This window comes from Phaseolus vulgaris, chromosome 2 (genome assembly GCF_000499845.2).
Source record: "Phaseolus vulgaris cultivar G19833 chromosome 2, P. vulgaris v2.0, whole genome shotgun sequence".
NCBI classification, from domain to species: Eukaryota; Viridiplantae; Streptophyta; class Magnoliopsida; order Fabales; family Fabaceae; genus Phaseolus; species Phaseolus vulgaris.
The window spans coordinates 36,086,412-36,104,061 of NC_023758.2; the positions used below are offsets into that span (position 1 = coordinate 36,086,412).

The 17,650-nt window shown below is 32.1% G+C and overlaps 2 protein-coding genes across 2 annotated transcripts; both read right to left on the minus strand.

The window, feature by feature from the left end:
* Positions 1-170: 170 nt before the first annotated feature.
* Positions 171-1,091, minus strand: LOC137811745 (uncharacterized). Its single transcript, XM_068613577.1, has 2 exons — positions 975-1,091; positions 171-887 (listed from the first exon to the last, which is right to left on the minus strand). The coding sequence occupies exons 1-2, from the start codon at positions 1,011-1,013 to the stop codon at positions 315-317; spliced, it is 612 nt and encodes a 203-aa protein (XP_068469678.1). The 5' UTR covers positions 1,014-1,091; the 3' UTR covers positions 171-314.
* A 6,829-nt stretch (positions 1,092-7,920) lies between these two features.
* Positions 7,921-9,022, minus strand: LOC137809566 (chlorophyll a-b binding protein 3, chloroplastic). Its single transcript, XM_068610669.1, has one exon. It carries the CDS (start codon positions 8,846-8,848, stop codon positions 8,057-8,059), a length of 792 nt encoding a protein of 263 aa, XP_068466770.1. The 5' UTR covers positions 8,849-9,022; the 3' UTR covers positions 7,921-8,056.
* Between the last annotated feature and the right edge of the window lie 8,628 nt (positions 9,023-17,650).

Here is a 17,650-nt window from a genome sequence, read left to right on the forward strand (position 1 = left end):
AAACAAGACCTAATTCGTTTTACTCATCCAACACTTGCATTATCCCCTACTCTCTTCTCATTCACAGTACACAGTGAAATTTCCTCTCCTAATAAACGGAGAATGAAGTTGATGTGAAATGAAAAATAACAAGCTACTTGGGAGTTAATAGCCCAATATTCCAAGGGACATGGTGAAAGAATCTTCCAAGTTTTGTATTAGTCATAAAGGCTCTGAAGCTTCTAGAGAGTTGCATTTTGCATATAACAATTAGAAAGAAGAATATCATAAAGTAAACAACAAAGCTAAAGAGTAATAAGAAAATGGGGGTTGCCTCAATTACTGGAAGGATCAGTATGAAGAAATTCTTGAATGGTTGAAGGGAAGTCCAATTCCCTATAAGCACCACCATCAGAAACAAAAGCAGCTTTCCCTAAAAGCAGGTGTGCCAATCTCAAGGGCTCTAGCTTCTCTTCCCCACCACCATTCAGAAAGTGCTTGATCCACCCATCTAACCTCAGCACCTCTTTCCTACATTTTGGCCCTTCCACACCAACAACTTTTGCATAAAATCCACCTTCACAGTGACAAGAACCACAATCATCAAAACTATTATCCCTTTGTTCGTGTTCCTCTGATAATCCCAAAAGCTGCATTAACTGCTCAATGTCATCATCATCTTCAGGTTCATTTACAGGAGTGGCATGATCTGTTTGAGAAGGGTTCTGATGGGTTGCTGGAAATTCTTGGGAAATGGAGAGGAATGCTTGAGGAGGTTCACTGCTGTATTGGGAGGGAGAGTTCTGGGTACAATTAGATTGGAGGAAGATGGGAGAGCCCAAAGTGCTTTCTTGTATCTGAGATTCAATGGGTGGTGGTGTTTGGTCTAATATTAACCTCTTTTCAACCTGAACAAGCATCAAACTTCAGAATTCAAAATTCAAAATTCATTAAAAACATGTTACGATATTGAAATTACAATTACGCATACGTACCTGTTTTAGTGAGGAGAAGAAATTGAAATGCGATGACATGATGGTGAGAATGGTCGAATTTTGTTGACACGCAGCAATGTATTGTGATATTTGTCATTGCATCCTCGTATACATTCAAATTGATTTTGAAGTTATATAATATTATTTTCTTAAGCTGTATTTTGAAAGCAAATTTTTATCTAACACGTGCTAAAGTTAATTCAGTTCAAATATAATTTTGAATTCAGAATTATTTTTTTAAAAGGAAAAGTAAACATATAATTATCTAAAATCGTGTATTTGAAATAATTTAATATGAATTTAAAGCACCTACATAAAAAATTTATTTGTAAAAGAAAAGTTTGAATTGAGTTTTTAAAATGTTTTAGGAAATTTTTACAATCTTAGTCAATTATACTCTCGTAAAATTATATAAGGTTTTGAAAAACAATTGTTTATATTAGTTTACCATAATTTGAAAAATGTTTAATATTTATTTAACTTATAAAACGTTTCGCTCTTTAGACTTTATTAAAGTAACTATTATTTAAGATTTTAGTTTAGTTTACTAATTTATAATCAACTAGTCTCCTCTCAGCATTAAGAAATAATTATATCATATTTTTTTACAAGAAAATAGAGAGAAATACTTATATATGAGTGTATGAAAAGAAATTTCTTGATTAATTGTCATTTTATTGTTTTAGTTTGATCTTAAAAATTGATTGTATCTATATTTTGTTGTATTTGAAGTTGGAAGCAACTTAAATTTCTAATTTAATCTGTTGTTTGGTGAATAAAGTTGTTTTGATATTTAAATTCAAATATGATTTATTTATATTTATTTACTTTGCTTGAGGACAAACAAGATTTTAGGTTTGGGGAGTTGATAAGTTGGGCTTTTTCTCGTTCAACTCACCCAAACAAATTAAGATTTTTTATAAATATGTGAAGAATATAATTTAAGAGACTATCTTAATAATTTTATATGCCAGAAATCGATACAAATGAATTTTATATGGACATCAATATCAATCAAAGAAAGATAGAATATTATGTGATTTTCAAAATACATAAGAAGAGTGAGAAGGATGAACCTTAATCTCAATTGAATCAAACAACTCTTTATTTTGCTTTATTTACATTCTTGCAATCTCATACACAACAAACTTCCAACAAACTTTTAAACATTATTTTCTATTTAATGAAAATTATACTTGAAATTGTTCTTTGTGGGTTCGATATCCGTCCTTAGGGACAAATTTATTACTTATGACATTGTACACTTGCCATAAAATAGTCATCAATCATCTCCCAGCGATAGTAGTTTCTGATCACGAACTTTTGTCTAACGAAGTTTTTAACAGTGTATTTGAGAATAAGAGAATCATAAATACCTTTTGCTTCCTTGTAAGAGCAGTATACATCAAACAAATTGTTAGATAATGCACTAAGTAAGGTGTGACAACATACCTTATTTGCATGGTTCCAATCATTACTTTGTTTCGTAGGAGTGTTGGAATCGGGGTAGACACGTGTTCTTGCTAAGGTCAGAAATTTTGACCGATGAAGACTTCAATATTTGAGACCTCCAAAAATGGTTTCAAAAAAATGGTCTGAGTTGTGGAAACCACGTTTGACGTCTCCGGTGTAGAGTGGTTGTTGTTGTTTGTATTGTCAACAATAAGTCCTTACTATGTAGTAAATAAAATTTGAAAACACAAACAAGGTTGATTTCTTGAGGCGTGAGTGATCAATGTTTGTAAGACTACAACATTGATTACTAAAACTACTAAAACTCCTAGTTCTTATAGAGGTAGGAGCAAGGTTATCAAACTCTAGGATTAACTCGTGAACCCTTACGAATTTTAAAAGTTTATTGATGGGTCACGAGTGAACTCGTGAGTAGACTCATTTTTTGAGTAAACCTAGACTAGACTCAGTCAATGATAAGTGCCTAATTTTTGTAATGTTTCATATTAAAATATAGGCAGTTATGAGTATTAATTGCTAATTTACATATAAAATAATCCATAATTTATGAATTTATACCTTTTTACATTTGTTATGATCTTTAATTGAATAAGAGCATTTTATTCCCAAATTTGGTGTTAATTGCAGGTTTCTAGGGAAGAACGGAGATTTGGACTAAAGAAGAATAATATATGTTAAAAGGAGAAAGTTGGAAGGCCCAGAATGCACAAAACAGAGAAAAAAGTCCAACTCAGCAGTGAGAATGCGTCAAATTAATTGGCTAATTTTATGTTTTTATGAACAAGCCCAAAGCACAACACAAGAAGTTGCCTAACCCTAGCAAATTATTGTTGAACAAGATGCTTTGATGTCTCCAAATCCAAGAGGAAAGCTTGAAGACCTTGCTGTTGGGTGTGTGTGTGTTGTCTAGTTGTTTGAAACTTATTAATTCACTTCTTAAGATGATCCAAGTTCATTTGAATCTTTAACCTTTTGAAAAGATGTGTTTTCTAAAAAGCTGTCAAAAATTCAACAGTTTGTTTTACCTAACAACAGGTTGTTTTACCTTAGCTATTTTTGAAAAACTTGGTTGACTTTGCTGTCAAACCAAAACAATCGATTGTTTCGACAAAACAACCAATTGTTTTCCTGAAAACCTTAACAGAATTCTGTTAAGCGGTTTTAATATGTTTTAAATGATCCTAACTAACTTGACTCCTTTATTAAATGCTTTTGACCACTTGGTGGATCTATATAAAGGTGGTTTTATGCTCCTAATCTTGGAGTAACAGAAAGAGTTTATCAAAACAGTTTTTCCAAGATTTGAAAGAGTTTTGGATCATTCTTAAGTGTGTGGAATAGGATTGGGTTGTAATTCTTAACTTTAAGCTTTGTAATACCTAGGTGTATTCTATTCCCTTCTTCCTTGATTACTGTATTTCTGTAGTTGTGTTGCCAAGGAGTGTTGTGTGTTCTTGAGGGGTTCAAGATCAACACTCTTGGTGTGGTTTGCCAAAGGTAGTGTGTTTCTTGAGGGGTTCAAGGTCACTACTTTGGTGTGTGGTGTTTGTAATCTGGTTTTGATTGCATAGTGGAATACCCAGTGGTTTCTGGGGACTGGATGTAGCTCTTGGTGTAAGAGTGAACTAGTATAAATTGCTTGCGTGCTTATCTCTTACCCTTAACTCTTTAAATTCTGTTTTTAAGTTGTTTTTATAAACTGCTGATAAAAACAACCGATTGTTTTTCTGATATCATCTTGAAACAGTTTTGGTTATTTGTTTCTTTGATTTCTTTCTCTGTATTTCAGCATTGATTTTCATTATACCTTCAAAGATTGTGAAAATCTCTCTTAAACAATTCACCCCCCTCTCGTTTAAGGCCATATATTCTAACAAAATAGGGGGCTAGAGGCACAACCCTAATGTGCCAGATTGAGAGGAAAACACCATTGAGTGAATTGTAACCAATTGGGAGAATGGAAGGAGCTAGGAATATGCGTAGCTAAGTCTACCATTTGGGATTGGGAGTAATCTGTTCAAACACTTATGTATTGAGGTGATATTTAATTATGATATAACATTTTGTTCTTGATTGATTATTGGTATTGTTGTTTCGCTTCTAAATATTTGTGATATGTTTGAGAATCTTAAATTTGTCTGGAAAGTATTTTTAGGGTTCTTACCTAAACAACAATACTTAACATATTTGAGTCCTAGGAATAGACATAAAATGTTAATTGTTATTAACGTCTGAGCTTGATTCTAAGTTGTTCTTATAAATATGCGAGAGATCGATATTTAGCAAATATTCTTAAGAATTTTATATGTGAGGAATCGATATAAATGACTTTTATACGGGCATCAATTTCAATAAAAAAAACATAATGTTAACATGTTAATCAAAATACGAAAGAGTGAGAGAGATGAAACTTAATCCTTATTTTTCCAACTTGTAGCAACCAATTTTTTGTCTGTTTTCTTATTGATCATTGCCAACACAACCACTTTCAACACACTTTTTTATTGTTATGTTTTATATTTAGCGATTATTGTACTTGATAATTCACTGTTCCTGGTGGGATGGATATTTGTCCTTAGGGAAAAATTATTACTTCTGACAACGCGGTGCACTTGTCGTAGAAAGTCATCAGTCAAACTCAGTGAACTCAGTGCAAACTCGCAAGTTGGAGACCGAGTGAACGAGTTATGAAGAAATGCCCAAAACGACCCACTTTTGCTAATTAGTGTCAAGATTTTTAGGGTTCGTTCCAACTTGAATTGAACTTGCTGCATTCACGTTTCACTTGGGTTCATCGTCGTCACCTCACCGTTGTCTCATCGTTGTCTGGTTGTGCCTTGTCATCGCACATCGCATTGCTTCGCCTTCCCTCTCGTCGCTTTCGCTTTGCTGTTGTCGTCGCCATTGTCGCATTCTACCTTCATTTTCATGTAGCATGTGGTTTGTAAGTTTGATTTCACGAGGGTTAGGTTATGGTTTTCATGATTGGGGTTGTGGGTTTTTACGATTGGGGTTGTGGGTTTCGTGATTGGGGATTGGTTGGGTTGGGTGAATTTGAAATTGAAAATGGAATATTTGGGTTGATTTCTTTTAAAAGTTATATTCTATTTTGAGTTGATTTTTTTTATTTGAAGTGACTGAAATAAGATTGAGATAAATTGTTTTTTATGGTTATGTTTCGACAAATTCAACTCGTAACATCTGGTTTAAATTATGGTAATGGTAGTGCATCTTCCTCAGTTCCACACCACCACCTAGAAGAAAAACTACTAGGAAAAATAAATCAAATATTGGATGGAACTGATATTTTAGGGAATGAAAAAAAAGTGAAATATTTGATTATTGTATAAATAAATTTATTAATTTTAATATTGTGAAATTGGTATCATGAATATTTTTTTATTAATATTTTATATAAAATAGACTCTTATTAATCTACTTGGATTTACTAATCGAATTTATGGACTTTGCACGAGTTTGATAACCTTGAGTAGAAAAGAGATGAAGGTTAAACGTTTTCAATTACTCGACTTTTTAAAGATTTTTTCTTAATTTTTTTTAATAAAATTATGGTGACTATTTCTCTTAATTTTCAAAAGATTTGTTTTTTCTTCATCCGTGTATCTAGACATTCATTTCTAAAATTGCAGTGCAATCATAATCTTATAAGAAATAAGGAGAAACTAAAAAAAACTATAAGCAAAAGGTTATCCAATACACAAAAGCCAACCTCCTCAAACTAAACTAGATATTTAATCGGTTTTTTGACCATGATGGGGTTATTTTTTTTTGTTCTTACCAAAATGGGGTTCGTTTAAAAAAAATTACAAATTTAGGCAAGTCGTGCCAATTCAGTACGACTTCATATGCAGAAGTCGTCCCAATTAGGCACGACTTCTGCCATGTCATACTAAAGTCGTGTCAACTTGGCACGACTTCAACCTTGTCATACTGAAGTCGTGCCAACTTGGCACGACTTCTGCCCCCGTCATATTGAAGTGTGCCAACTTGGCACGACTTATGCCACATCATAATTTTTTTTTTAATTTTATTGTTTATATATTGGGTAGAAAGTTATGTAATGTTAAAAATTATTTTGATACATAATTTTCTAAGAGTGTTAGTTTTAAGGAACAAAAAATTAGATAATCGTGTATGAATCATGTTTGACGGTAATGTAATACAATAACTTGATTATTTGATTAATTAAAAAATGAAGAAAATTGTTATTGAATTTGGAAATAAATACATAAATAAAAATTTATTGTATTTGGAAAATAAATAGAGAATTATTGTTGTGAAGTTGCAAAATAAATAGCTTGAGAAGTAATGATTTTACAGAGAACACGTAATGATGAGAAGAGATTAATTAGAACTAAACAAATTAGTAAGATTCATTACAAGATATAAAATAAAACTATAAAGTTGAACTAGAAGTAAATTATTTATGGGAAGACATGACACAATGTGGTCTTCGTATTTGTCATCGAGGTCTTCGTGGAAGAGGATCATCAACGACATGTTCATCATCGTTGTCATTGGCTTCATTATGAGATGCTGGTGAGGGCATTGTGGATCGATAGTGCATGGATGATGTTGGATTATATGTAGAAAGAGGGGTGAATGCCGAAGTTCCAAATATAATTGGTGGAGTGGAAAAAGTACCTGAAGGAGAAGGTAAAAAATTATACGTGTAAGGAATCTGATGGTGTGGAGAATGAAGTGACAGGGCAGAAGTCGTGTCAACTTGGCACGACTTCAGTATGACAAGGCAGAAGTCGTGCCAAGTTGGCACGACTTCAGTATGACAGGACAGAAGTCGTGCCAAGTTGGCACGACTTTAGTATGACATGACAAAAGTCGTGCCTAATTGGGACGACTTCTGCATATGAAGTCGTGCCGAATTGGCACGACTGGTCTAAATTTGTAATTTTTTTTAAACGGACCCCGATTGGTAAAAACAAAAAAAAATAACCATTTAATCGTTACTTTGTCTCCCACTCTTTCACTTTCAGGAAGAAATGGAATTTGCTCTCTACCGATGAAAGAACCTTCCAAGTTTTCTGTTTGTCGTAAAGGCTCTAAAGTTTCCACCACGTTCATCAATAAATTACAATCAAATATAAACTACAATTTAAATTAATTTTTTTGAAATACTCTTCCCAACAAGGTCCAGTTTCAGATTAAACTTTTCACTATGAGGCTGTTATAGTAGACAACATTAATCAATTTTAACAAACTGATTGCATTTGCATAATCCAAATGTTAGAATTCAGATTCCATGAAGAACATGTTACAATGTTGAAATTACAATTTCATTTTCATACCAGTTAAGCGAGGAGAAGAAATTCGAATTCGATAACGCCGGTGATGGTCGGGTTTAAAAATTGTGAGGTACAGAAACATGTTTGTTTTACGAGAACGAATGAATCAAAGTTCGATTTGGTGGTGAGAAGAGCAGAAAAAGGGAAAATTTGTAAAAAGCAATTAACATTAAGTTGGATCGGATACACAAGATGATTCACGTTATGTGAAGTACATTGCAATAACATATACTTCAACAAACAGAAGTCTAAAACTCTCGAATCCACAAGTCATTCTGATGGTGCTCACTTTCCGGGGACGAAGTTGGTGGCGTAGGCCCAGGCGTTGTTGTTCACTGGGTCGGCAAGGTGATCGGCGAGGTTCTCCAAGGGACCCTTTCCGGTCACAATGGCCTGGACGAAGAACCCGAACATGGAGAACATGGCCAACCTACCGTTCTTGAGTTCCTTCACCTTGAGCTCAGCGAAAGCCTCTGGGTCGTCAGCGAGGCCCAATGGGTCGAAGCTGCCACCGGGGTAAATGGGGTCAGTGATCTCACCGAGAGGCCCACCGGCAATACGGTAACCCTCGACGGCGCCCATGAGGATGACTTGGGTGGCCCAGATGGCGAGGATGCTCTGAGCGTGGACGAGGCTTGGGTTTCCCAAGTAGTCGAGCCCACCCTCGCTGAAGATCTGGGAACCAGCTTTGAACCAGACGGCCTCGCCGAATTTCACGCCGTTGCGGGACAGGAGTTCGGGGAAGACGCAGCCCAAGGCTCCGAGCATGGCCCACCTGGAGTGGATGACTTCCAGCTCACGGTTCTTGGCGAAGGTTTCTGGGTCAGCGGAAAGCCCAGCAGTGTCCCAACCGTAGTCACCTGGGAACTCGCCGGTGAGGTAGGATGGGGCCTCGCCGGAGAATGGGCCCAAGTACTTGACACGGTCTGGGCCGTACCATGGGCTTCCGGAGGAGGCCTGCTTGGTGACGGCCTTCCTCATGCTGACCCTCCCGACTTCCGGGGCTGATGGGGCAAGCTTGACGGCCTTGCCAGCCAGGGAGGGGGATGAGAGCGCCATGGAGGATGCAGCAGCCATTGTTGCAAGGAACTTGCTTTCTTCTTTTTGCTCTGTGCTTTGTGCTGTGGGAGTTGTGAATAATTGAGGGTGGTGGGTGGGGATTTATATGGGGGATGAAGTGGTGGAGCTCTTATCTTGGGCTATCTAAAGCTGCAATCTCATTGGGGGTTCAGATTTTGCTGCTACACTTGGCACCCTTTCAATCCACTAATGGGTTAGATTCTTCTTATGTTCTCTCACCAATGTGGGACTTCCACGTCTGATTGTAGGATTCCACTAGATATAATTGCTAATTTGTTATTCCATTTTGCAAGTGACTTGGAAAATGGCTTCAACTATGTGGCTATGATTTGAGTTTGTGAGATATTTGTGGGTCCACATCTACTTTCTCTTGTGGCATGGTGCATGAGAACCACAAATTTTGAATGAGTGTATGTTAGCAGCGCAGAGAGAGTAAAGGACAAACACAGACAGAGAAATTGTGAAAAGAACCAAGTGAAGGTTGATGGTTACGCGCGTCCATTTCTGATGAAGGAGAAATTACAGTACACGTCACATGAACTCAAACTAATACGTGAATTCTGAAGATTGGTTCACCACTTAATAAATAATAAATAATTAGTTTGATCCAAGTTTTCTCTCTAAAAGAAGAGAAAAATATCTAAAATAACTTGATGAAATACCAAGTTTCTACTTGGTAAAGTTTTATTGTGCGGCCATATGCAGTTTGGTAGAACTACAGAAGCATTGTGATCCACATATTAAACACAGTTGTGCATGCATATTTCGTATTTTGAGCATGTTCCATTTTACAGTTCATTTATCTGATATACACTGCTTATCCAAAATCTAAAATGGCACCTTCTTATTGGATGGAAGATGCATTTTGTGATATTTGTTTAGATAGGTAAAAAGCAAAAAAGTAAGTCATATGAGATTAGGATTACTCTATCTCTTTCACATACTTATCCCTTACCATTTCAACGGATACTTTTATAAAAAAAAAAAAACATTTTAAATATATATATATATATATATATAATTATTTTTTCTTCCTAAAGAAATTCATTTCAATTTTTTTTTAAATTTTTTCCTCTTAAATTTTATTATGAAAATAAAAATCCTCGAAATATACTCTCTTTATAAATAAACATGTGTTCCTAATTCATCTCTTTTATCTCTTATATTTTGTTTGAAATCGTAATATTGAGTGGATAGGACTAGAAGAGAGTATTTGGTATAACTAATCTTGAAATGAAATTTAAAATTTGGGAATTTCACTGTTTATTTTTTATTTTTCTTCAATTAAATACATTTCATTTTTATTTTTACTTACTTTTCTCGGTTTTTTTTTTCATTTACCTTGTTTCTCCCCCCCTTTCTATTACAATACACTTACTTTTGAGAAAATAATTGAGAAAAATGGATAGCAATACGTAGAAAAATTTGTAGATCCTTAATACCAAACAGAGTGAAATAAGTATAGAGGAAAACGATTTAAGAAGCAATTTTGTGGGAGTATAAGCTAGGAAACAGAGAATTCACGTTAAATTAAAAACTGGTTCCATGAGCAGTAATACCAATAAAAATAGTTATTTGACTCAATAATAGACTACATAAAACTCACGACAAAATAAATAAATAACACCTTCTTTTAAGATCTGATTAATTATTTAGAATTTCAGTTAGCTTCACTACTTTAACAGCCCATTTATTTAAAATACACAGTAATTCCAGAAAAGTTCATTTATTTAGAATAGAATTAGAAAACCAAATTTTATTTTAGAAAAGTAATTCCAGAATTAAAAAAAATACATTATGGAAAAAAAACTCCAAAAAACAAAAAATTTAGAAATTCTGGAAAAAAGGATTCAGAATCCAAGTGTTATAAAAATTTAAATCTAGAAAACCAAATTCGAAATGTATTTTTATACGCACCTCCCTTTTATTTAAAAATTAAAAATTGCATTTTTGTCATTTGACACAAGATATCAGGTGCACAGGTTTAAAAAGATCGGAAGCAGGAAATAATTGTCAATTGTAATTAGAAACTTTTTAGACTCTAGATTTTGAGAGGCTTGTTGGATGGGTCTTAGTAGTATTTGGACTCATGAATACAAGATCTCTAGTAGATAAGTTTTTTTTGAACCCTAAACTCTTCTACTAAAAAGTTTTTAATTTTGAAATTTGAATAATTTTCTTAAAGTGATAATTCTCTCTATGTCCTTCATTAGAACTTTTGAACTTTATTTTTGAATTTTTCATTCACAATTGACAAACTTCCTCTACTCATCAATTTCTTTCAATTGTGACATCAATCGAGGTATATTGAAGTTTTTTTTATCTCTCATCCCTTCCATATTTTTCACGTTGTCAATCGATAAGTGGAAATTATCGGAAACGATCCTACACGAGTTTAGTTTTTCATCATATCATACATAACTATTTTCTACAATCTACTAAAAGAGTCCAGATATAAAATAAAAGTCTATTTATATGTGAAAAAATAGGAAAAACACAAGAATTGATGATTGAATTGTGTTTTAAATTAATTTTAGAATCTTTTCGTAAATACCGTCTAATAATGATATTGAAACGATAGTTTTGTTTGTCAATTGATCAGATAAAGACTTTTGAATATGTTAGAGTACAACAGACGCAACTTTACAGCTTAACTGGTTTTCTGGAGTAAAACATTTTGAACTTGTATTTTTCAAAAGGAGTTCTCCTTCCTCAATTAGTACAGATGATGATAACATGTAACAAAAAAAATGGAAGAAATAAAATACACTCAACAATTTATATTTGTTCCTTTGTTGCAATAGACTACATTTAGTTCTCAATCAATAAATTAAGTTCCACTAAGTAGACTAATGTTACGAAATGCATTTTGAGTATTATCTGAGCTTGTAGCCACTCCTGGATAACTCCTTGATTGTTATTTGAGCTCATTGTCACTCCTAATTAATCCCTTAAGTATTCTTTTCATAAGTCACTCCTAACACAATTATTATTCTTTCGGCTCCCAACCACTCTTCACTGACCCTATTGATTATTATTTCCAAGCAACTCATTAGCTTGATTGAGTATGCTTGCAACCAACGACTCTTGGCTAAGTTGTGAATTTTGCTTGAGGGTATGATCATCACATCACGAGTCTTGCTCTCTAGGGAGGGATTACATCTTTTGACAAATACAAGATGAAACACTCTATCCTAGTTAGCTACATGAACACTCATAGTATTCTCTCTAAAGCATTTTCAGATTCAAATATTTAGCAAAAGTTTTGCTCTATGCATAAGGATCTTTATCTTCTTCTTAAAAGTTTGTTTTATCTAGGCATTAAAGAATATGCCGTTTAGAGACAGTTTTGGTCGTTAAGAAACTTCAACTTATTTGAATGTCCTCTTTGTGTATGACAAACTTGAATATCGACATTGCATTAAATACACTCCATAAAATATTAATTACTTTTCTTTTGTACGTAACATTCTTAATCGTTGCTAGTATTCCTTTTTCTAGGTAAAATAACATTTTGCACCAACATATAGTAAAAATGCATATCATATAGTACAAATGAGTTAGCCATAGTTCAAATATTCTTTATGTCAAAAAGTTATTTAAGAAAGTAACTTTAACTCTTTATCCAAAAGATCATTTAAAGATCATTTGACTTATTTTTTTAATGAATCTCATTAATTAAACACAAACAATAAATAGTTTCTACAACCTACTCCAAGTAATCCTTGTTACAAATCTTTCTTTCCAAGTTAAATTAAGATGCAAATATCTAAATAATTTCTCTCAAAATATTAAATATTAATAAATTTTTATTATAATGGGTAAAATATGTTCTCATTTCTATAAAACTTTAAATATATTAAATACGTATTTAAAAATATATTTAAATATATTTCTTAGACTCTTGTTAGGAATATGAATAAACCGATACAATCAAAAAAATATTTTAGATAGATATATATAGTGAAAGTTATAAGATCTTATATCTACATAAGTTTCTAATACATAAGTTATTAATAAGAATATAAAAGGTCTAGTTAAAGACAAAAGTAATATAATTTTTTTTAAAAACATATTTGTTATTTTAAAATTTTACTGGAACCCAACATACTTATATCCTATTACAGTTTATACAAATTGAGAGTGAACTATCATACAAGTAATTAGAGAGTGATTACGATAAATGGGTCCCAAAAAATTTAAAAATATTTCTCATACCAGGAAAAAAATAGATTTTTTTTCTTTAATTTAAAATTATTTAAATTAAAAACAATGGAAAATTCCCAAAATAGTTAAACTATTTCATAAAATTATAAGACCTAGTTCAGTAAATCCTATTAACCAAGACGAACACAATGCTAAAATAGAAACCCAAATTAGTAGATATTACACTTTTCACTATTAATCTTAAAAATATTCAGATTTTTTTCCAATTTTTAGTTGTTCACTGGGTTTACATTTCCTTCATTTCTCATAACCCTATTCTGCTTTAAAAAAATATTTGAGTTATATATTTTTTTATGTGTTTAAAGTCTTGAATTAGTCAAAACTGGTTTAAATTTGAGAAATAAAAATTAAAAACATTGTTTTCAAATCAGCTCTAACTACCCACCCTTATATTTTTGCACACAAGAAAAGTTTATGCGAAACAAATGAAGAATTTACAAAACACAAAATTTATCCTCATTAAAACAAATGAATTATTATTATTACATCTTCTATTGGCACCATGATGACATAATAAAACAAAAGAATTAAATCACTTTTCATATAAGTTTCGTATGATATGATTAACTACCATAACCACAAGTACAATTAGTTAACATGAAATAATTAATGTAAAAGGGTTCTTAAGTTGTTAACCTGTCTTATTATGATTGTCTAATATACAAGTAAACTACAAGCTATTAATGGTCCATGCCTTCATTATGGAGTCTATCAAACTTAAATTTCTTAATATTAAACACTTGCACTTACTCTTCATACTCCTAACTCACAACTCAATTGAATATAATATTAAATGATAATTATTAACTCTGTACTTAAACTTATGGTTAATTTGGAACAGTTTTTCTATAAACACTTTTATGAGAAAAGAATTAAAGCAATAATTTATATAAGTTATTTAACAGTGTAATTAACTTCTCTGTGGTCTTATTTTTCAACTTATTTAATTTATAAAAAAAATCAAATTCATTATCTCCTAAAAAAATTCATTATGATTCATTATCAAGTGTAACACCTATTTAAAGATATTGTCAAATATTTCTAATTTGTAAAGATGAAATCTCAATTCACAATTTATAAATATTCAAATATTAACAATCATGTTGATATATACTAATCCAACACTAAATAGTTATTATTTAAATACTTCATTGGAAAAAATTAATATTTAAAAAATATGCACAAGTGCTTAATAGAAGTCAACTCTTACCATACTTTACATACAGACAAAACAGTTTATTTTAGGGCAATGAACAATTAACAAATTACAATTTTATCTTTATGGGCTAAAATAGTTAACTATATTTAGATAAGGGCTTCTTCTTGCTGCACGCCCAAGTTTTTCTTGCTGCACCCCCACAATTTTAAATATCCCAAAATTAATCTTAACCTACAATTTGAAAAGGGGCACCGTGTTGAACTTCCATTGTCACGGTTCATTTTCATCATTGAATATCAACTGTTGTGGAGAGTCTTTGTAATTATTCAGAGCAAGGTGGAGAACTACACAATGTTGCCGAAGTGTTGTTTGGGTTGTAGAGGTAAGAGTTAAGTTTTTTTTAGGAGCATGGTGGTTATGGATATTTCAGGGTTACCAGATATCAGGATCCGGTAATGTATTTTGGATTCATGAATCCAAACTTGATTAAATTGTGTTTTCCAGATGAGGGGGTGTTCTGGAAGTTAAAATTTCATAAATTGTTGTTTTCCAGATTGTTGAATCTGGAAGCCTAAATTGTATTACGGATTGGTGGATCCAGAATTGTTTTTTTGTGTTATGGATTCCTGAATCCGGAATGTGTAACTTGCATTATGGATTTCTGAATCCAAAATTGTTTTTTTTGTGTTATGGATTCCTGAATCCGGAATGGTCTTTTTGAATTATGAATTGTTGGATCTGGAATTATTTTTTTGACTTATGGATTCATGCATTCGGAATGCAATGATTTAGTTTCATTTTTTTTTATTTGTAGAAACATGGATAGTAGTGAAGAATTTGAAGAAGAATTATATGATGGGGTTTATGTGTGGGATGATGATGATATTGAGAAGTCATTATGTAAATCGAAGGGATATGAATGTACAGATGTATTTACTACAAATGAGGTAAAGTTAAGTTTATAAAGCATGTTTAAGCTGTTTGTTAATTAGTAAATGAAATAACTTGTTATGATAACTTTTGTAGGTACATAACAATCCTTTGTCTATTGTGTCATAGCTTGCCCCAACAAGTTCAACTAAACCTGTCAACTCCACTACAGGTAGTATCTGAGGATGAGGAGCACCCATCTTATTCATTTTTTGGCCATGAGACACCAATTTTAACTCTCCTTGATCCTAATTTAACCAACCAAAATCATATAAAATATACAATTTAATAAACGAAAATCATATCAAATTAACAGTGAACAAGTATCATATAACATATTTACTTACCACATCATTCCATAATTGCATGGCCACATGGTCTTCATAACCTGTTAACTGTGTCCCATCCTGTGGACCTCCAGGATAACCTTCACCTTCTACTTCAGGTGCGTCTTCATCCTCCACCTCCATTTGAGGTTCAACTTCTTCAGGTTCAACATGTTCTGCATCTTCATGTTCAAGATGTTCTTCATCTTCATTAACATGTCTTCTTCTTCTAACAGAGGTTGTGGGACATAGACAATCACCTTGTGAACCTCTTCCCCTAGTCTTCACCATTTTTCTTCAATTACACCATTCAAGTTAAACCAAATTACAAACTAATGAATAAGATGTTGAACCAATACAAACATGAAACAACAAATATAAAATTCTATTGAAACCAAAAGAGAGAAAAAAAAAAGCATTGTATCATTTCTACTAAGCAAATATAAATAAACTAAATAGACCAAAAATAAATATTAAAAGAAGAAAAAAAAAGAAGCTCATTACAAATCATATACAAAATCTAGAAGAATAAAAAAATATTTAAACCAAAATAAAATAACATTTTGAACAAACATTCAATTAAATATAATAATCTCTGAAGTAATAAAATTAGGATATAATTGAGTAATAGCGGTGAGGTGAGAGAGATTTAAATATTGTATCTAAGAATACATCATAGATTCAAATCTTCTTGTAAGAGCTTAACCAAAAATAGTAATGGTGTGGGACGTTGCATTTGATATGATCCAATTAAATAAAATGCATTTTGGAATAGATTGGATGTTCGAGTCGTATACATTCATATTATATTGTAACTTCCATCATATTTAAATTGTAACTTCCATCGTATTTATATCTCACTAGAACACTTACATTCAAAGATAGAAAAAATCTTAGGATGAAGTTATATATGTTGAAGAAAGGATGACCATAAAAACACAAATTCGGATTCACAAATCTGGAACCTTCCTGGATCCACAAATCTAGAATATTTTCGGAACTACAAATCCAAGATTTTACCAGAAGCATAAATCCAGGATTTTACCGTATTTTGTGATCCAAAATTCTATTGGATTCTATAATCTGGAATGTGAGAAAACACTTATGAAAACAAAATTCCATAAAAAAAATGGATGTGTAGATCCGAAAGAAAAGAAATTTACTTACCTTTGTCAAGAGCACTCTAAATCACCAACAAAAATGTGTGCGATTGAAAGAAGAATGATTTGAAGGTGCCACTGATAGAACATGAAAGACACGGCAGCGCAATCTGAGAGCATTCTTGCCTGAGCTCTCTAGGATTTTTTTAAGTTATGAATATTTCTGAAATTTTAAAAACTAATAAGGACGATTTAGTTTTTACACTCTTGGGTGCAGGAACAAACTGCCTTAGATAAGTTCTTTGCATCTTTCTGTACATGTTTTAAAGAATAGTTATACCTTTTACTAAAAATTTGTTGAAAAAAAACCTAGGTTTTCGGTGTTTTTGGGCCTTGGACTGGTCCATACATTGATTTTGTTCATTCTCTTGTTTATGTACATAATATAACGTGTAAAACAGATATTGAAAAATATATGCGGAATCATATATCTTTTCTTTTTGCTTGGTTTCCTTTTTGGTTTTTTCTTTCTACATCATCATATTTTCTCAATATGGCAAAAGAACGGTGCACATGCATTTTTTTGTATTATGTTTCTTCTTTCTTAATTTTTTTTTCTTCTCTTTTCTATCTTGATTGTCTTTTTTCTATCATCTTTGCATGAATCCTTTACAAAATCTCTTAAACCCCTACTCTCTATATCCAAATGAGAATCCAATAATAGTTATTGCAACTTCCTTTTTGGCGCAAGGGATGGGACATAGGTATGATATGTGCTTTACTGTCCAAGAAGAATGTAAAATGATAATGTGATATGTGTTAAATGATAATGTGATGTGTTAAATGATAATGTGTATGATATGTGTTAAATGATAAAATGATACGCAAGGGATGGGACATAGGTATGATATGTGTTAAAAAAGTTTTGAATTTTTTAAAATTAAAAAATTAAAACAAAAAAGTACATTTATTTATAGAATCTAAACGGTAGGATTAAATAGATGAAAATTATATGTTAAAATCTAAAGAAGGATTAAAATCTCAATTTAACCAGAAT

What these genes read in the sequence shown, in the direction of transcription:
- LOC137811745 (XM_068613577.1), bottom strand. Translation starts at nt 1,013, where the DNA reads ATGTCATCGCATTTCAATTTCTTCTCCTCACTAAAACAG. An exon ending in TCTTCTCCTCACTAAAACAG is followed by an intron (nt 888 to 974) that starts GTACGTATGCGT and finishes ATGCTTGTTCAG; the next exon opens with GTTGAAAAGAGGTTAATATT.
- LOC137809566 (XM_068610669.1), bottom strand. Translation starts at nt 8,848, where the DNA reads ATGGCTGCTGCATCCTCCATGGCGCTCTCATCCCCCTCCCTGGCTGGC.